This window comes from Fundulus heteroclitus, chromosome 12 (genome assembly GCF_011125445.2).
Source record: "Fundulus heteroclitus isolate FHET01 chromosome 12, MU-UCD_Fhet_4.1, whole genome shotgun sequence".
Classification (NCBI taxonomy): Eukaryota; Metazoa; Chordata; class Actinopteri; order Cyprinodontiformes; family Fundulidae; genus Fundulus; species Fundulus heteroclitus.
In genome coordinates this window covers 41,834,356-41,853,225 of record NC_046372.1, presented here as the reverse complement: position 1 = coordinate 41,853,225, position 18,870 = coordinate 41,834,356, and the positions used below count along the sequence as shown (strand labels likewise).

Below are 18,870 nucleotides of genomic sequence, written 5' to 3'. Positions count from 1 at the left end.
ACATACACTCACAGATATTCTGGGAGCTGGTGAAACTCTGGTGGGCCGGATGTGGCCCACGGGCCGCTAGTTGATGTTCACTGAGCTGGATATATATAGATTATTAAAAGATTTTTTTTTATTAACTATTAACAGTATTATTTTGCAACCAAAATAGTTTGAAACAAAATGTGTAAGATTTTGGTGTGACAGGTAAGACATTATAGCTAGAGGGGAGAAAAAAGCCTTTTTGGAGCCAATTCCAACATAAAAGACCCACAGAGACGAAAGGCTTTGTAGAAAGTTAATAGACATGAGTCACTGGTAAAAAAAATAAATAAATAAATATCAGTATCAGTGCTTCTGCAACAGCAACACACTGCATGTTAAAAATAAAGGAAAAGTTTATTTGATATTCTAATTTTACTCCATCTGGAGCCTCACTTCAGCATTATAACCAGCACACAGCATAAAGACCTTTATAATAAGCTGAAAAATAATAAAGAGTATATTATAAGAGAAAAAGCTATAGTTCTTGCAGGCAGTACATTAATGAACAAACTTGGAGTTCAGACTCATCCTACTTATCATGACAATACAAAACTCTTTTCATTCATGCAAACACTTCAGGTCGCAGGCATGTGTCACTGTATGAGGTATTTCATGAATCATAACATTGTCACATTTGAACATTATTATGTAATTGAGATAAACAGAAGTAAAAAAGTGACCTTGCATCAAAAGAAGCCACATTTGACATTGGCTCATTATCTCAACACTGAGGAATAAAAAAAGAGGACAAACGTAATACAGGGACACAAAATAAAACACTTTCTGCCATGATCAGTTATCTTTTTAAAGCTGTCTGAAAAGTTTAATGCAGCCTTGAATATCAAATCTCACTTTCTGACTAAATAGAAAGAAATAGACTGGTATCTGATTTCAACATGCTAGGAGATGTAATCATATGGCTGCCACAGACACTGAAAGGCTTTACTGGTGAACCATGACGAAAACCTGTTAATCAGGAATATTTTTGTCTTCTAAATGTGTAATAGGAAAGGATTAATCGATTTCAGTTTCACAGTACTTTGAATGAATAACCCAAATTTGCTGCAATCTGATCAACAGCAGGATGCTGACTGGGCACATCTCTTTGTGGAGGAAAAGGAGATCATGTCACAGGAATTTGTGATTTCTGTTATTCCTATGAATAATTAGTTTTCTATATAAAACGATCAATTCAACAGAAAGTTTGTTTGCTTTACTCGTTGATGTTATCAATAAATGGAAAGGAATTGTTGAATTCCTGTACAATCCATAATCTGTATAATCTGTGTACTACCTGTATAATCCAAATTGTTGTTGTTTGCCAGCCATCAAATGGATTTGTTGTATTTAAACTTAAATACCTTTCACAAATTTGTTGTTCACCACACAGTGCATAACCTAAAAGGTAAGGCAAGGCAAGGCAAATTTGTTTATATAGCACAATTCAGTCCAGAGACAATGCAAAGTGCTTTACATGATTAAAATATAGGAAAATAAAACAGCATAAAAAGTAGGAATAAAATTTAGAAACAAAAAAGAACATTAAAAACAGTAAAACAGTTTAACTAGAACAGTCAAAGGCAATCCTAAACAAATGTGTTTTTAATCTTGATTTAAAGGAACTCAAGCTTTCAGCACTTTTACAGTTTTCTGGAAGTTTGTTCCAGATAAGTGGAGCATAGGAACTAAATGCTGCTTCTCCGTGTTTGGTTCGTGTTCTAGGTATGCAGAGCAGGCTGGAGCCAGAAGACCTTAATGGTATGGAGGGTTGATACACTGATAACAAGTCTGTGATGTATTTAGGTGCCAAGCCATTCAGGGATTTATAAACTAACAGAAGTATTTTAAAGTCTATTCTCTGAGATACAGGGAGCCAGTGTAAGAACTTTAGAACTGGGGTGATGTGCTCTACTTTCTTAGTCTTAGTGAGGACGCGGGCAGCAGCGTTCTGGATCAGCTGCAGCTGTCTGATCCACTTTTTAGGCAGACCTGTGAAAACACCGTTGCAGTAATCAATTCTACTAAACATAAACGCATGGATTAGTTTTTCCAGATCCTTCTGAGACATTAGTCCTTTAATCCTGGAAATGTTCTTCAGGTGATAGAAAGCTGACCTTGTAACTGTCTTTAGATGCTTTTGGACGTTCAGGTCTGAGTCCATCACTACTCCCAGGTTTTGGACCCGATCAGTGGTTTCTAGCTGAAGCGACTGAAGCTGTGCGCTAACTTTTGATCTCTCCTCTATTAGTCCAAACATTATTACTTCAGTTTTGTTTTTATTCAATTGAAGAAGATGTTGGCACATCCATGCATTGATTTCTTCTAGGCATTTACTCAATGCCTGAACTGGTTCATAGTCACCTGGTGACATGGTGACGTAAAGCTGTGTGTCGTCTGCATAGTTATGGTAGCTGATGTTGTTATTTTTTATTATCTGAGCAAGAGGGACTATGTAGATATTGAAGAGGAGGGGACCCAAGATGGACCGTTGGGGAACCCCACATGTGATTTTTGTCGTCTTTGATGTAAAGTTACCTACTGATACAAAAGATTCCCTGTTCTTTAAGTAGGATTTGGTGAGTGAATTAACACAAGATTAAAAAGGGCAAGCATGGGTCATACACAGTAGTACTGACAGGCAGACAGATCCGATGGACTAGGCGAGATGCGAGGTGAAAAGATGAGTCTAGGCGAGTGGTCCTAAATTCCTGTCCTCAGGGTCCCTACACTGAAAAAAGGGAATTAAAAGTAAGTAACATTTTCTTGGTATTAGTGTATTTATCCTTAATTTGAACAGGTTAATAACATGCCAATGAAATTAGTAGTTTGATCCATAAATTAAGATCATTTGATATACTGCACTTGACATTAGATGATGAATATGAGTTGTTTCCATTTTAAGTGCAAAAAGCTTATTCTAATGGCAGATTATTTAAACTTGCCTGCTAAAATTAAGGACAAATATACTAATTTCAAGAAAAAAATCCTGCTTTTAGTTCTCTTTTTGCATTGTGGTCCAACACACCTGAATCAAATGGCTGAATTACCTCTAATAAATAACACCTCCTCTAATCTCTGTCATCAGACTATTTAAGAAACATTCGTTAAATCAGGACTTTTGGGGTTACTTATTGTTGTAACATCAATAACTTCAAGATTTTTATATTTAATGTGCACTATTTTTATTACAGTGACATAAATGGCGAATTAAGCTCTTGTGCGAATCTCGTTGTCATAGTTATTGAATCCCAATAAAGTGGATGCTAACCAGTGCACAAAGAGTTAAAGATTTCGCATTAACGATAATGCAATGAATGAAAAGTTAGCTCCGCAAATATCTGTTGTGACTGTGCCCAAAACTGGTTATCCGTACCCACTTCGTTAGGTAACCCCATTTTATTTGTGACCAGCCGAATTGTGAGGCAGTAAACAAAATGGTAGTAAGTCTCTAGATGTGGTAAAGAAGATCTGCTGACATTCAAAGCAAGCGTCAGAAAGTAAAAGAGAAGGCATTTAAATCGTAACACATCCCCAAATCATCTTTTATTTGCTAATAAACTATTAACATCCGAAGACCACACCTAGTGCCACTCCTGCCAGGTAAGGGTAGGATCCTCAACATTAGACAATAACAGACTAAAAACATTACATCTGAAGAGTTTCTTGCAAAACTCGGATGGTAAAGTCAGAATTTAGTGTAAACAGCTAAAAGCATTCTGCCTTGTATCAACGGTCCAGGCCAGTGATAGTGGTTTAATGATGTGGGGGGCATTTTCTTGGCACACCTTGCCCTCCTTAAATGCCAAGTGAGCATTGTTTATACACAATAGCCTTCCTGAGCATTGTTGCTGGTGATATGCATTCCTCTATGGGCACGGTACACATCTTGCTACGGCCATTTTCAGCAGGATAATGCACCGTGTCAAAAAATTCTCTCATTCTCTCACAATGGTTTCTTGAGCTAGAGTAGTTGAAATAATTTTTATACTGAACAGTGTCATGATGTAGTGAAATGACAAATGTATCACTAGTGTTTAGGTTATAACTCACAGTCACCAGATCACAATCCAACAGTGCAACCTCTTGAAGTGCTTTAACGACAGAATTACATCGTGAATGTGCAGGTGACAAGTCTGCAGCAACTGTGAGATGATATCGTGTGAATATAAGCCGAAACCCCTGAGAAATGTTTCCCAAATTAATCGGATCTAAGCAAGTTCTGAAAGCAATAGAGACTACTATTGGCAAGGTGTACCTAACAAAGTGCAAAGTGTCACCTTTAAAGGGGCCTAGTCGCATACATTGATCATAGAAAGAAAACACAAAAAAAATATAGTCATCTTCAAATAAATCAATATACTGTAGGTGCCAGTAGACCCTCCTGCAATGCCTCGCAGTTAACCATTTAAACCCATCTGCCCCGATCTCAGGCCAAGAAGAGCCATGCCTATTTTATCACCCTTTCAAAGTAGGTCAGAAACAGTAGGTATTTCCTACATACCTCCAAGGAGGAGGCTTTAATGTTTATAAAACAAGTCTCTAATTTCTTTCACAAATACCTTTTGTTTTATAGCTTTTTAAACACACAAAATGCCATTTAACTGTCTATCGAACATTGCTGACTCTCTCAGAAAAAGGCTTCGCTGCACAGACATGCTTAACCCCACCCCCAAGGTTGATAGCATTAAAACTAGAGAGTCCTACCTTTTAAAGAAGATACAGCATGGCTTTCTCCCAGCTGTGTTAGTTTTGTAATCGCTGTGCGTAAGAGAGCTGACAAAACTCTCCCTCACTGCTGCTGTGCGCACAGTGATGCATGGGCACGTTCTCATGAGCTGCAGATGTGACCAATTAACAATGTAACTTTCTGCAGTGGGGGTGAGGAGGGGTCTCCTCTCTCAGTGTCTAAACCCATAGCAATGCAGAGGAGTGTACAGATCATTCTAGAAGTTTCTTGAACAGACATGTGTCATGATTTCTGCCAATTCTCTTTATTTTACTGATTTATGTTCTGCATAATAATACGTGTTGATGAAACACAAGGTAAATCTTAATACCAAAGGCTTTTTCATGTGGAGCCCTAAAACGGAAATCGGCACTTTTATTTGACCTGCTTCCTTTTTATAAGGTGAAAAACATATTTGGAACAGTTTTGGTACATGTGGATAAACTATGCCAAAATCAAAGATCCCCCTATAACACTGCCTACTAAAACCTTTGTGAAACAAATATACTGGTTCAGTCCAGATATGCTGCAGCTATTGTCAATATGTGGATATACAAAGTCTCATGCTTCTGCTATATAAGCGTTTTCATCTAGTTTTGTGTTGTTTATTTTGAAAAATATTTGGGCAAGGTTAAAATTTTTTGATTTTCTCTTGGTTTAATCACCTATAAATCAGAAATAGAAACATTTGTAATAGTGGTTCCACACAATATTTGTTAATGCCTCAGTGTGACACAAAAGCAAAATTTTACACTTAAAGTTAATACATTTGGAGCTGTACTTAATTTATATCAGATATGGAATTTCAGGCAGAAATTGCTCCTAAAACCTTCTGGGCTTAAAGGGTTAAGCAACAGCTCACTGTGTGATAAAATTATTCTTACTATTTATCTTATGTACTATGTTCATTGCATTTTTCATTTATATTTACTCTTTACTACTAAGATGTTTTAAGGTTTTAGATATTAAAGTGTATTTCATGTGGCTGATCTTTCTCTCATCTTTGCAGAAGGCCTGCAGAAAGCAGAGAACTATGTTGTGATTATAAGTGTTTTTATGATCTCTATTCAGACATCTGGAGTGCTTACGGATAACTGAACTGTGTGAACTGCTTGGTACTATCTTGAAGGTCACAGTTGTTTTGCTTATCCCTACCCCTTAGCTTGACAATGCCTAATAAAAAGAAAGGAGCGGGCAGAGTGCTTTAGAGCAAGTTTGGAGCATCTCAGCTCCTCTCCTTGCAAGATTTATGAAAACTAACCTCATTGTTGTCTCTCCTTCTTGTGTTATTAATGAATGTTTTAGGTGTTTGAACCTGACAGTGTGGTCGAAAACCAACCAGTTACAGGATTAGGGTTACGTATTCTTTATTTCCGCACCTCCGCTGGACATTGCTGGGCTCCATCACAGACACCTCAATAAGTAGACACCTTATTGAGCGTTGAATTAGACATCAACATTGTCACTATATCGAAAGTAGCATAACCGAGTGACTTGGAGAACATGCCTCATTTATATCCTACGTGGATTGTACCAGCAGATTCGCTGTAGAAACCAAATCTACTGGCATTATCTTTCACAGGTAAGAATAAACTCTGACTTATGATTGTATTTATTCATGAAAACGTCATTATACCTTTGCATGCCTGTGGGCTACATTGCCTCTCCTTATTTACCCGCTGTGGGCATGTGCAATATCGTAATTCTGGTTATGTGGTCTTGTTGTGGTAAATATACACAAAAGTGTTTTGTTTACTGATAAATAGAGCAAAAACAAAATGTAAAACATGTAAATAAAATCTAATAAGCCAACAGGGTGTGATAATTTAATTGGAAAACCTTTGTATGTAGCCATACTGAGTCATTTGCTTGGAAATACTTAATGCCATAGTATGCAATTGCACCCCTTTAAAATTAAAACCAAAAGCAGATAATGAAATGGAAAATCGGATTAAAACACCAAAAGTCAGGAAACTATTTTCCGATCCAATGTACACTTTTGCAATCTCAACACTATGGTTTGTGCAGAAATGGACAGGTCTTAGGTCTCCATGTGATAATGAGACCTTCAGCATGAGCCTAAAAAACACATCTCCAATTATGATCCGGGTGAGATGATATTGGTATACCGTATACGGTGCTGTTTTTGTTTTTTAAGCTTGAAGAATGCACCATTTTTGGATGAAATTAGAACAACATAAAACCAACAGTTCAAGATATTTAGCAACTCTTCTTCCTGAAATTTGGTATCAGTGGGACAAGGATGTCTGCATGATGATATGTTTGAATTGAAGAAAAGGCAAAAACAGACCTTTGGTTTGGCCGAAAGAACAAGGCATAACCATGGACCAGTCTGATGGGTAAAAATGAACAATGTCTCAGCCGTGGAACAGATATCAGCATGGTTCTTCACACATCTGATTAAGAAATGATGGTCCCCTGCATTAAAGCTGAGCTAATGTCAAGAAGAATTAAAACGAAGCACAGGCTGTTGTCAGCAATTGGTCAGTGCTAACCCTCCCTATATTAAACTCATCACCACAGGGAATAATAATTTGCTAAAAAAAAAAAAAGTAAGGAAAACAGCTGAATGGATATTTTTAGATTTAGAAAAGGGTTATTCACAGCAGTTTTGTTAAAAAAAACAGGACAGAGACACACCAAAGAGAGAAGTGAGAATAATTAGAGAACTTAATTGTGACCTGAAAACATGAAATATCTGCATTTACAATATAAATGTAACAGTAGGTTGATTATTGGATGTGGGCAAGCGTCAACATTAAACTGTTTCTGGTCAGAATTCAAGCCCACAAATTATCACTGTTTTTTAATAAAACTAATTGATCAATCTATCTGAGGTTGATTTACAAAAGCTATGGCCCAGGGGATATCTTATGCATTTCAATATGGCATGTTTAAGCTCCTTAAATGAAGAATGAAGCTTATTCATTCTTTCAACCGAGGCAGAGAACGCTGTAGCAATCAAACGTATGATCCTCTAGATGTGAAAGTTGGCTAAGAGTTTATCTGCTTAGCTGTGTTTCTCTCCTAGATGAAGCCACTAATGGAGCTACTACTGTGATTAAATCTTTACTTCTTGTTAACATAGAAAGTACTTCTGAGTCAGTACTTCTCTTTTTGTATGTCTGCTCTGTCTTCTCAACCCCCCAGCTGTACAAAACTGAACTAAAACTCAGCAGTCTGGTAATGTTTTTCTCTCAGACCGAAAAATTGGTTTAGGCTTTAAAAGCACAACAGAAACTAAAAGCAGAGCAGAATGGCTGCCAGAATCATCTGTTATGAGGTTCCACATCCAAGTTTGTAAACTAGACCTTGAAAATTATATCCAATTTTGTTTAACAAAAAAAAACCTTCTTAGTGCTTTTTATCCTTATAATGGAGCTACCACCTCTTGATTCTGCGCATGTTCAGTGCACATGGAATATTTGTACGTTTTGAACTTGTGATACATTTAGTCACAGACACAGGCTTCTGTAACTTATTGAGATTTTATGGGATGGCCAAATGCAAAGTTTTGCATAGTTGTATAATGGAAGGAAAGGTTCTACTTCTTTACAGATACAAATCTGAAAAGTCGTGCATGAATATGTGTGCAAATTCATTGAATCAATATTTTGTAGACTCACTTTTCATTGCAGTTAGAGCTGAGAGACTTCCGGATTATCTCTCTCTTCCCTCCTAATATTTACATTTTACTTTGCTGATTAGCTCTAACTCAGGCAGATTGCAAAAAGAACAGCTTTGATGATCAATGTTCAAGTCTTAAGTTAGAAAACCATATCTTGTTAGGGAACTGATTAGAAAAGCATGCTACACACATTTCAGATTTTAATAATATTTAAACAATGTGTTCTTTTTCACTTTAACATTTTGTATTACCCTGCATTGGCTTCAAACAAAATATCAAAAAATACGCTCAAATGTGGGGTTGGAATGTCACAAGAGGCAAACATGTTTAACTGGTGTGAATACTTTTGTAATGCCAATATTGACGTGACTAGCAAGGACATACTGTGCCGACATTTCATATTTTTCTATGCTTCAGAGCCTTATCTTGGGTTTCTCATGCCACGACTCACTGAAAAATCCTTCATTTCGTATTGCTTTTAAAACCTTTTCATTCAGCACTGAACATATTCAAAGATTAAAAAAACATGTAGAGGTCTAAAGCATAGGACATCCCCACCCCTCATCTTTATATGTGCACTTTGTGTGATGCTGCATTCACAGTTCCATAAGAGTCTGATTTATAGACTTGTTGCTTTAAGGTTTAGTGGTTACCCCATTAGCATTTTGACACTTCTGTCTGGAGGGCAACCTTGGTGTAAGAATTACTAAATTACTTCAATACTATAGGGCTAGACTGTCATTCAAGGGTGATAAATAAATGCTTTCAGCCGAAATACAATGAGGGATAAAACACTTACTAAAACTAATTCAACACCCCAAAAACATAAAATCTATTCCATCAGTAATGAAAGAAGGACTGGGGATTAAGAACATGTGGTAAACTGATTTCCTTTTAAATCTCAACAAGGAGTTTTAAAAGAAACTGCGTCAGATGGCACATTTATCTAAGTTAACTGTAGGAACATTGGCAGTGTAGTGCTCTTGTTAAAACAGAATAATACTAAAATCTTAATTGTCATTTGCCAATTGTATGAAAGAACACAAAATAACCATCAGAGTGTACCAGAAGCCTAAACTAATCCTGTGAAAATTTTGGGATTTTTATATGGATCCCAAAGGATAGCATTTGTTTGCAAACAGGTACACGAAGAGTTTCTCCTTCCACTCTGTGACAAAGCCTGCTCTTGAACTGATCCACCCATTCTGTGTTGCTGAAACATCCTTTTCTGTTGCGGTCTTGTGGACTCCTCTTTTTCCTGCACACTTCAACTGTGCTGCTCCACCTACTAATGTTTTTCCCTTTATTCTCAACACAAGGATTCAACCATAAAGGAACCAAAACCTTATTCATTTTCCACTGACAAGTTTCCATTGACAAGTTGCCAAAATCTACAAAACATTTCCTTCATTAATCTACTTGCTACATCTCAACACATTTGATTTGTAACATTTTTAAACCAAACTCAGCTTTTGTCATATTGAGAGGTTCAAAATAGATTCTAAGAGTGCATTATTCATATTCATGTTCATCTGACTGCGAAATGATAGATAAAAACAATATCAGTCCGTGGATCATTCATAGTTACAAATATTTCTAATTAGGTGCCTTAAAAATATTTATTTACATTCAAAGAATTCAACTGGTTGAAGACAAGAACTACTCACAAACATAACCCTGTTTACCTGTAGCCTCCCTAAAGCTGCAAGGACATGAAACGTCTCACCGCCCCTTGTCTCAGAATAAACCCTTCTAATATTGCAACTAAACTGAGCTACAGCTTCATTACAACAGCCATCAGCCCGAGAAACATGCTCTGTCTTTGTCTCTTTGTCATTGTGCAAGAAATACATGTGCTACAAGCAAGGGCTGTCCACAGTGGCAGGCAGTGTGAAATAGATGCTGCTGGCATGCAGAAGAGGTTCAGAACAGGTTGTTTCTGGTCTCAAGCAAGCGTAACCACTCACTGGCCACTTTATTAGTTGGATCCTGCAAGTGCCAGTTTGAACCTCCTGCTGCTTTCAGAACTGCCTTTATTTTTCAAGGCATTTTATGTTGCATCTGAGAGAAGCAAAAATACTCTTTAAATAATGGCATAGCAGAGTTTGGAAAAAAAAAAGAACTAAACCATATTAAGATGGTTTTATGGTTTTATGGTCATAGTATGTGGGCATCTAGCAATCAACTCCTTATTAAACCATCTCAAATTAAAGTTGATGCCATTCCTCGAACAGCAAAAGCTTGCCTGAAATCCACCAGGGCAATGACCCCACACGTTGCGGACAACACAGCAGGATTACGAAAATATTCTAGATGTTTCAACTGTCAAATCAAAGTCTAGATCCTAATCTGATGAAAATGTTCTGATGGGAGCTTCATAGAGATGTACAGAAACAGATGTCACCCAACCTCAATGATTGAATCAATGTTGCAAAGAAAGACATGTTTCAATCTGTGTCTATAATATCTATACGAGGAAAATGTGAAATATTGTGAAATATCCTTGCATAACTTTCAAAGTTTTCCGCTTCTGTCTGCAGCAAAGCGATGAACCTGTTGTGTTTGATGGATAGTCACAAAACAGGAGTGTTTTTAAATCAAGGTGACCAAATTGGTAATTTTGTTGGTAACATTAAGCTGGGTTTCATACACTTCCTAAGATACTTGCATAAGTCTGTTTCCACAGTGATTGTACATTGTACAGTGTTGATTAGCGTTATTTTATGCTTTTTTTGTTGGCAAATGGAACTTTTGAGCCAAACTCAACAACACACGCTAAAAGCAGGTATGAATTTTTTTGACTCTTGGTAAATACACCTTTTGGGCACATCTCACAAATTAATCTGCCATCCAAATTCTTGACAAGCTTAAAGCTCTTTCACACTATCACAGAGAAAGAAAAGGTCACCGAAATGAATGACTGAATGTTAACTCCACTGTACCATGAAATTCATATCCAAGAGCACAAGTGTAAAGAAAACAAACAGTTATACACAAAGTGTATTGTGTGCATACACAAAGGCAATGGACTCGAGAAGACAATAAGGGACTATTGGAATGCTACTTCTCCAGAAACCCTAGTCAACGGGGCTACATGAAAAGAAACATGGATGCTGCGATATCCACACTGTAGACTAACAGCAAAACAACTAGTAACTCAGTGTTCCAACATCCACAAACTGCAGCTGCTTTCACAACTAGAGATCCAAGAGATAGTTTCACAGCTAGTGCAAGGGGGAACCAAGACACATGGTCAGAGAGGGGGAGTTAACTTCAACCCCCCAGATATTGGGTACCAATCCCCAATGATGGAAGAACATCCGAATGTGAGAATGTCTGACCTAAGAGATAATCATGGCTAAATTAAGAGCCTGTCAACCCCGACATCGACTTGTGAAGCTAAGTGAAGTGCCTCCACAGGATCTCCTAGATGATGTGAATACAGCACTAACCACAATCCCTGCTGTTACCATCACAAAGACCAATGAGATGATATACAGTACAGCACTAGTGATCCTTGGCAAAGGTAACATTAAGAGCGGCCACAATGGACAATGTCCACCATGGAAGAGAAGATTGGAAGTCAAAATCAAGGCAACATGGATAGAAGTAAGCCAATTGTCAGAACTCCAGAAGTGTGCATCCAGAAAGGGAATCCCCCAGAGATACAAGCAGATGCCCATACCTGAGGCCCTGGGAACCAACAAACAAAGACTCCAAGCCTTGGCTGCCAAAGTAAATAGATACAAAAAAGAGATAGAAGCCAGAAGAATAAACAGCCTTTTCTCCACTGGACCAGCTAAAGTGTTCTCCCAGTGGCAGGGTAATAACACACGAGCCAACTCACCAAGGCAAGAGGCTGAGTAATACTAGAAAGGGAAATGGGAGAAATGAGTCAACTCCCTCTAATTATTCAAATTTCCACATTCCCAGATCTGTGGGAAGAGGAGGAGGAGTGGCAACCATCTTTCAGTCTGATTTATTAATTAGTCCCAGGTCAATTAATAACTACAGTTCTTTTGAACATTTAACCCTCAGTTTCCCTCATCCAAACTGCAAAGTAATAAAACCCCTTCTGTTTGTTGTTTTGTATCTTCCACCAGGCCCTTACACTCAGTTTTTGGATGAGTTGTCAGACTTCTTATCTAATTTGGTGTTAAATACTGATAAGGTTACTATAGTGGGTGATTTTAACATCCATGTTGACACAGAATGTGATAACCTTAGTGTAGCCTTTAAAACTATCCTAGATTCAATTGGTTTTGCTCAAAATGTGCATAAACCGACACACTCTTGGCTCCATACTTTAGACCTTGTGCTGACATATGGCATTGATTGTGAAGAATTAACAGTATTTCCTCACATCCCTGTCCTATCTGATATTTTTTAATAACATTTGAGTTTAATCTAACTGAGTTCTCCACCCCCAAAAGAGGGTTCCATTATAGTAGATGTTTATCGGATAATGCTGTATCAAAACTTAAAGAGTCTGTCCCCTTTTTAATATCCTCCGTATTGCAGAAATGCCCTGTAGATGGCAGCAATGTTGTTTCTTCCAATTCACAAATAGATGTCTTTGTAAACGGTATGACTTCGTCATTGCGTTCTGCATTAGACAATGTAGCTCCCTTGAAAAAGAAGGTGATTATTCACAGGAAGCTGGCTCCTTGGTTTAATTCTGAGCTGCGTTCCTTGAAGCACAATGTTAGGAAATTGGAGAGAAAATGGCACTCTACACACCAAGAGGAATCCTACCTAATCTGGAGGGACAGTCTATTGTTGTATAACAAGACCCTTCGCAGAGTTAGAGCAGCATATTTTTCATCATTAATTGAGGAGAATAAGAATAATCCTAGATTTCTCTTCAGTACAGTTGCCAAACTTACCCAGAGCCACAGCTCTGTCGATCCATCCATTCCCTTAGCTCTTAGCAGTAATGATTTTATGGGATTCTTCATAAATAAAATTGATTCCATTAAAAATAAAATAATTGGCATCCTCCCAAACATGATTACCTCGTCCTCAGTAAGTGAGGCAGTATTGGAGGAATCCTAAGAACCTGCGCAGTGTCTGAACTGTTTAAAAGCAGTAGAGCTTTCTGAGCTATCTAAAATTTTAGCTTCATCTAAACCTTCTACCTGTATGTTAGACCCAATCCCAACCAAGTTGTTTAAGGAGGTATTCCTTCTGATCAGTGGTCCTATTTTAGACATGATTAATCTATCCTTGGTAAATGGATATGTACCACAGGCTTTTGAAGTAGCTGTCATTAAACCTTTACTTAAGAAACCATCTCTTGATCAAGATGAGTTAGTAAATTACAGACCTATATCTAATCTTCTTTTCTTATCTAAAATTCTTGAGAAAGTAGTTGCTAATCAACTATGTGAACATTTACAAAGTAATGACCTACTTGAGGAGTTTCAGTCAGGCTTTAGAGCTCATCATAGCACTGAAACAGCTCTGGTGAAGGTCACTAATGACATTCTCATGGCCTCAGATAATGGACTTGTGTCTATACTTGTCCTGTTAGATCTCAGTGCTGCATTTGATACAGTTGATCACAATATTCTCCTACAAAGACTTGAGCATACTGTAGGGATTAAGGGAAAAGCATTAGGCTGGTTTAAATCTTATCTGTCGGACAGATTCCAGTTTGTTCATGTTAATAATAAATCTTCCTCAAACTCTAGGGTCACTTGTGGAGTACCACAGGGTTCAGTCCTTGGACCAATTCTATTTACTATATATATGCTTCAGATTGGCAAAATTATCAGACAGCATGGGATTAATTTCCACTGTTATGCTGATGACACTCAGCTATATTTATCCATAAATCCTGATGAATCCAATCAGTTACTTCGACTGCAGTCATGTCTTGATGACATCAAAAGCTGGATAACTTTAAATTTCCTGCATTTAAATTCTGACAAGACAGAAGTTGTAATCTTTGGGCCAGAGTCTTCAAAAAATCAAGTTCTTAATCAATCACTTAATCTGGGTGGCATTAACTTGGCCTCTGGTAATAAAGTTAAAAATCTTGGTGTTGTTTTCGACCAAGACATGTCATTTAAATCCCATATTAAACAGGTTTCCAGAGTTTCCTTTTTTCACCTCAGGAATATCGCCAAAATTAGAAACATTCTGTCCAGGAGTCTTCCTGAAAAACTAGTCCATGCATTTGTTACTTCAAGGCTGGACTATTGTAATTCTTTACTATCAGGATGTCCACAAAATGCAGTTCGAAGTCTTCAGCTGATCCAAAATGCTGCGGCAAGAGTTCTGATGAAAATCAACAAGAGGGATCATATTTCTCCAATTTTAGCTTCCCTTCATTGGCTTCCTGTTAAATCAAGAATAGAATTTAAAATTCTCCTTCTAACGTATAAAGCCCTTAATAATCAAGCTCCATCATATATCAGAGCTCTGATTACCCCGTATGTTCCTAACAGAGCACTTCGCTCTCAGACTGCAGGTCTGCTGGTGGTTCCTAGAGTCTCTAAAAGTAGAATGGGAAGCAGATCCTTTAGCTATCAGGCTCCTCTCCTGTGGAACCAACTCCCAGTTTTGGTCCGTGAGGCAGACACCCTATCTATTTTTAAGACTAATCTTAAAACTTTCTTTTTTGACAAAGCTTATAGTTAGAGTGGCTCATACCCTGAGCTATCTCTATAGTTGTGCTGTGATAGGCCTAGGCTGCTGGAGGACATCAAGGTCTAATTTTCTCACTCTACTGATTTCTACTGTTCTTCAGTCTACTGTTCTCCAGTTTTGCATTGTATTACATTGAAATGACTGTCGTCATTTCAGCTTTTAACTTTTTGCTCTCTCTCTTTTTCTTCATAGTAGGTACACCTGGTCTGGCGTTCTGTTAACTGTGACATCATCCTGAGAAGACGGCTCACCCGCTACTACCATCTAATGTAGAACAGATTACTAGATCAATGTGTGCTTTTGTGCTTTTTTGTCTGTCTTGTTGTATCTCTGCTCTGTCTTCTGTAACCCCAGTCGGTCGAGGCAGATGACCGTTCATACTGATCCTGTTCCTAAAAGTTGATACCACTTCCAATCACTGTTTGCTTCACTGAAAGCACTTAAGTTAGGACTAGGGTACCTATTTGAACTTATTACCCTAGCCAAGCACCTGCTGGTGTCTTATTTCATTTCTAAATCACACTAGCTCAACCCTTTAGGAGGTCAGCTATAATTAAAAAGATCTCTCTTGGAATGGACACTGACATTAGAAAGTGTTCCTCTTCTCATCACTGTAATTAGTTCTTCTCTCTGCTCATCATGCTGTGTGCGGATACTTCAACTGTCTAAGCACTGTTGTTGTTAAGGATGGGCTACGCATGACCTCCACAGTAGAAAAATATGTACACCTTAAAAAAAATTTAAAATGAATTATTGTATATATATATATATATATATATATATATATATATATATATATATATATATATATATATATATATAATATAATATTAATAATAATAATACATTTTAATCAAAGTAAAAGCTTAAGAAAAAAACAGCAACATAAGCTAGATGTCATGCAGCAAAAACCTTGAGACAAATTTTCATCCATTTTCTTTTCTATGTCTGTGTCTTATGTTTCCTTTTAAACATTCATGATTGATTAATGGGCTATAGAAAAATAAAAATTTTTGCACAAAATCATTCTCAAATAAGATTCCTCCTCCCTGGGTTTGCCCGTTTTGAGCTTTATGTGTTGGTTTGTGTAAGATATTTCTAGGAGGTATTTTGGTCCCTATAGGTCAGAAGAATCTGAGGAAAAAAAAATGCTAATAGTGCTGGCATCCTGATGGGATTTCAAGCGCAAACTAGCATCATGTTGACCGTTAGTTTTCGGTGTCTTTTCAGCTGTAGTTAAGTGTAAGATAATTGTATACATTTATGGCACGTATTAATGCATTGTTAAGTTGTGTATGTGATTTATTCCAATAATAATTATAACTTCAATGTCAGCTGTGATATTAAAGTCATGTGTTAAATTTTTGTATATTACAATTTTACTTCGCTGTTGCTCGGTGAGGGGCAGTACTTGCCAACATCGATGTAACATCTGGAAGTTTTTGAAACAGCTCATTTTCTGGATACCAACAAAGTATTTACTTACTGGCAAAACAGCTGGAGTGCTTTTTTTAGCACTTGGATTGTTTCAAGAAGCAGTAGAGGTCAAAATGGAAGTACAAAAATGTGCAAAAAGTAATTTGTTTATGATAGGTCAAGCAAAGATTTTCCTTTTTTTTAACAAGTTCATAAGCCATATTAACTGAACTTTAGATTACCTGTTATGAGGTTGTCCACCAGTGTTGTGGGGATGCAGAAGATCCCCACAAGGAGGTCACTGACTGCCAGGTTAAGGATGAAGAGGTTGGTCACTGTGCGCATGCATCGGTTTTCCAGTACGATCAGACACACCAGGATGTTACCCACCATGCACAGCAGGAAGATGAAGGAGTATGCCAGAATGTAGCTGGCAGCTACATACAGAGAGTGTTGATAGTAGGGGAAAAAGGTGATGTTGGTGAAGTTAGCAGTCCCATCCAAGCTGCTGTTGAAAAGGGTTGTTAAGACAGCGGATCCCTCTGTCTCCATCACTTCCTCACCCATAACGTCCAGGATCTCCATCTTTTACATGTGCCAGTACAGGCTGCAGGGGAATCAAACAGGGAAAACATGAGATTATTGGGAATATCATCGGAAGAAAATTCTAAATGAATGGAGAATTATATTCTGCTATTACAACTACAGCAAACAATTCTAATGAAGGAACTAGCAGGTCCTCAGTGAAATAAATATAATTTTGTTTATGTACTAATGTAAATAATAATGTGAGGGCTGTAGGTTTGAGGTTGTTGCTGGAATTCTAATATTCACCTTACTAAAAAGAAAAACAGACACTCATCTTCTGAGATACACATCTTTTATCTTTGCCAAGAAATTCAATAAAGTGTACAGAATGCACAACCTCTCCCAGATGGAGCTAAGTTGAATTGCTAATACAGAGAATCACTTTTCTCTATTACTATTTATAATTCACAGTACGTCCAACATTTTCCCAATGTTCTTCTTTTCCCAGAGCCCATGTTCAAATATTTATTCCCCTTTCTTCTCATGAGATAGCAGTTGCATAGAACCAGCATCTCTGTTTGCATTGAAGGCCACAATATGGTGTGAGCTTAACAGATGCACATAAGGTTTATACTAAGTTTAGTTAATGCACAAAGTAATAAAACTTTAATGCTTTATCTTCACATATGATCAAAGTATAAAAGATTTTCACAGTATTTTTCCCACAAAGGTGAACAAGTACTTGCGTCTCAAGTCCCTGCTGGGAAGAAAATACTCAACACAGAATAATGCGGCCACTACCATGTTTCACTACGAGATTGCTGGGCTCAAGGTGATGTGCAGGGTCTTCTGCCACACCTATGCCAAAGTTCCGTTTTGATCTTATCTCACTGTTTGTCACATGTTTCATGTGACCCCAACATGGCTTGAGGCAGACTGTAAAGAGCGCGTTTAATAGCAGTCTTCCTTCTGGCCAGCCTTCTATAAACTACAGTATCTACCGTAGTCACAAAGAATCCTAAGACTAAAAGCAGCTCTTAGTGACATAACTTTATCTTAGAGTTTTTCCTTGGTAAGATAAAAGTTATTCACAAAGCATCTTAGGCTTTAAGAGAACTCCTAAAGTGACAAAATGTTAGGAGTAGTGAGGAGGACTTTTAGCTAGGCCTAAGAGTGTCTTGAGCAGGGAAGATGGCTGAAACAGAGAGAAATGTTTGGCTGATCCACCACTTAAACACTGGAGGAGATGAGCACATAAACTTCTTTAACAATCATACAATTTTTAATTTGCAGATATGACAAACTTTATCTTCCAGATAAAGTGAAATTATTAGTTTCGGTGGCCCAACAGCTTTTAGGCAGCACTCTAACATAATTTTATTGAGGAAAAATAAATAATAGGAAAAATATTGAATAATCATGAAAGAAATTGGAGAAATGTACAAGGAATATAGTACAGAGGATTTTTTTTATATTATTTACAGAAAAGCTCTCAATAATAAGCATTTTATATGAAATGGAAAAAGTTGCAGAAAAATATAAACATAAATCACAGTAGACAATATAAAAGAGGTGAGAAAGTATTTGCTGTATTGTACAAGATGATTAACCTGGCCAGCCAGACTAATGTGTAACACTCTCCGTTCTGCGCATTATTAATCTGGGACTGCTCTTATCAAATCCGTTTGGGGAAAGGAGAGACATTTGGCAGAACTTTTTGAGCTGATTGGGCGAAGCAACACCTAGTGCCAGCCTACCAAAGGCTGGTTTTAGACAATCACGGTATCAAATGAAAATGTAACCAGCAGGCGTCATGAGAAACCACAAGACGGTAAACTAGGAAAGGCACTTCTTGCTGTCCTTCTTT

At 37.4% G+C, this 18,870-nt stretch overlaps 1 protein-coding gene across 1 annotated transcript in view; it reads right to left on the bottom strand.

Annotated features, from left to right (window-relative positions):
• npffr1l2 (neuropeptide FF receptor 1 like 2) overlaps window positions 1-18,870 on the bottom strand; it is a 97,169-nt gene that overhangs the window by 19,365 nt on the left and 58,934 nt on the right. The window contains exon 2 of the mRNA XM_012871707.2: window positions 16,718-17,082. Coding sequence (XP_012727161.2) covers window positions 16,718-17,060 — 343 coding nt within the window. The 5' untranslated portion in view covers window positions 17,061-17,082. The remainder of the gene's footprint in view (window positions 1-16,717; window positions 17,083-18,870) is intronic.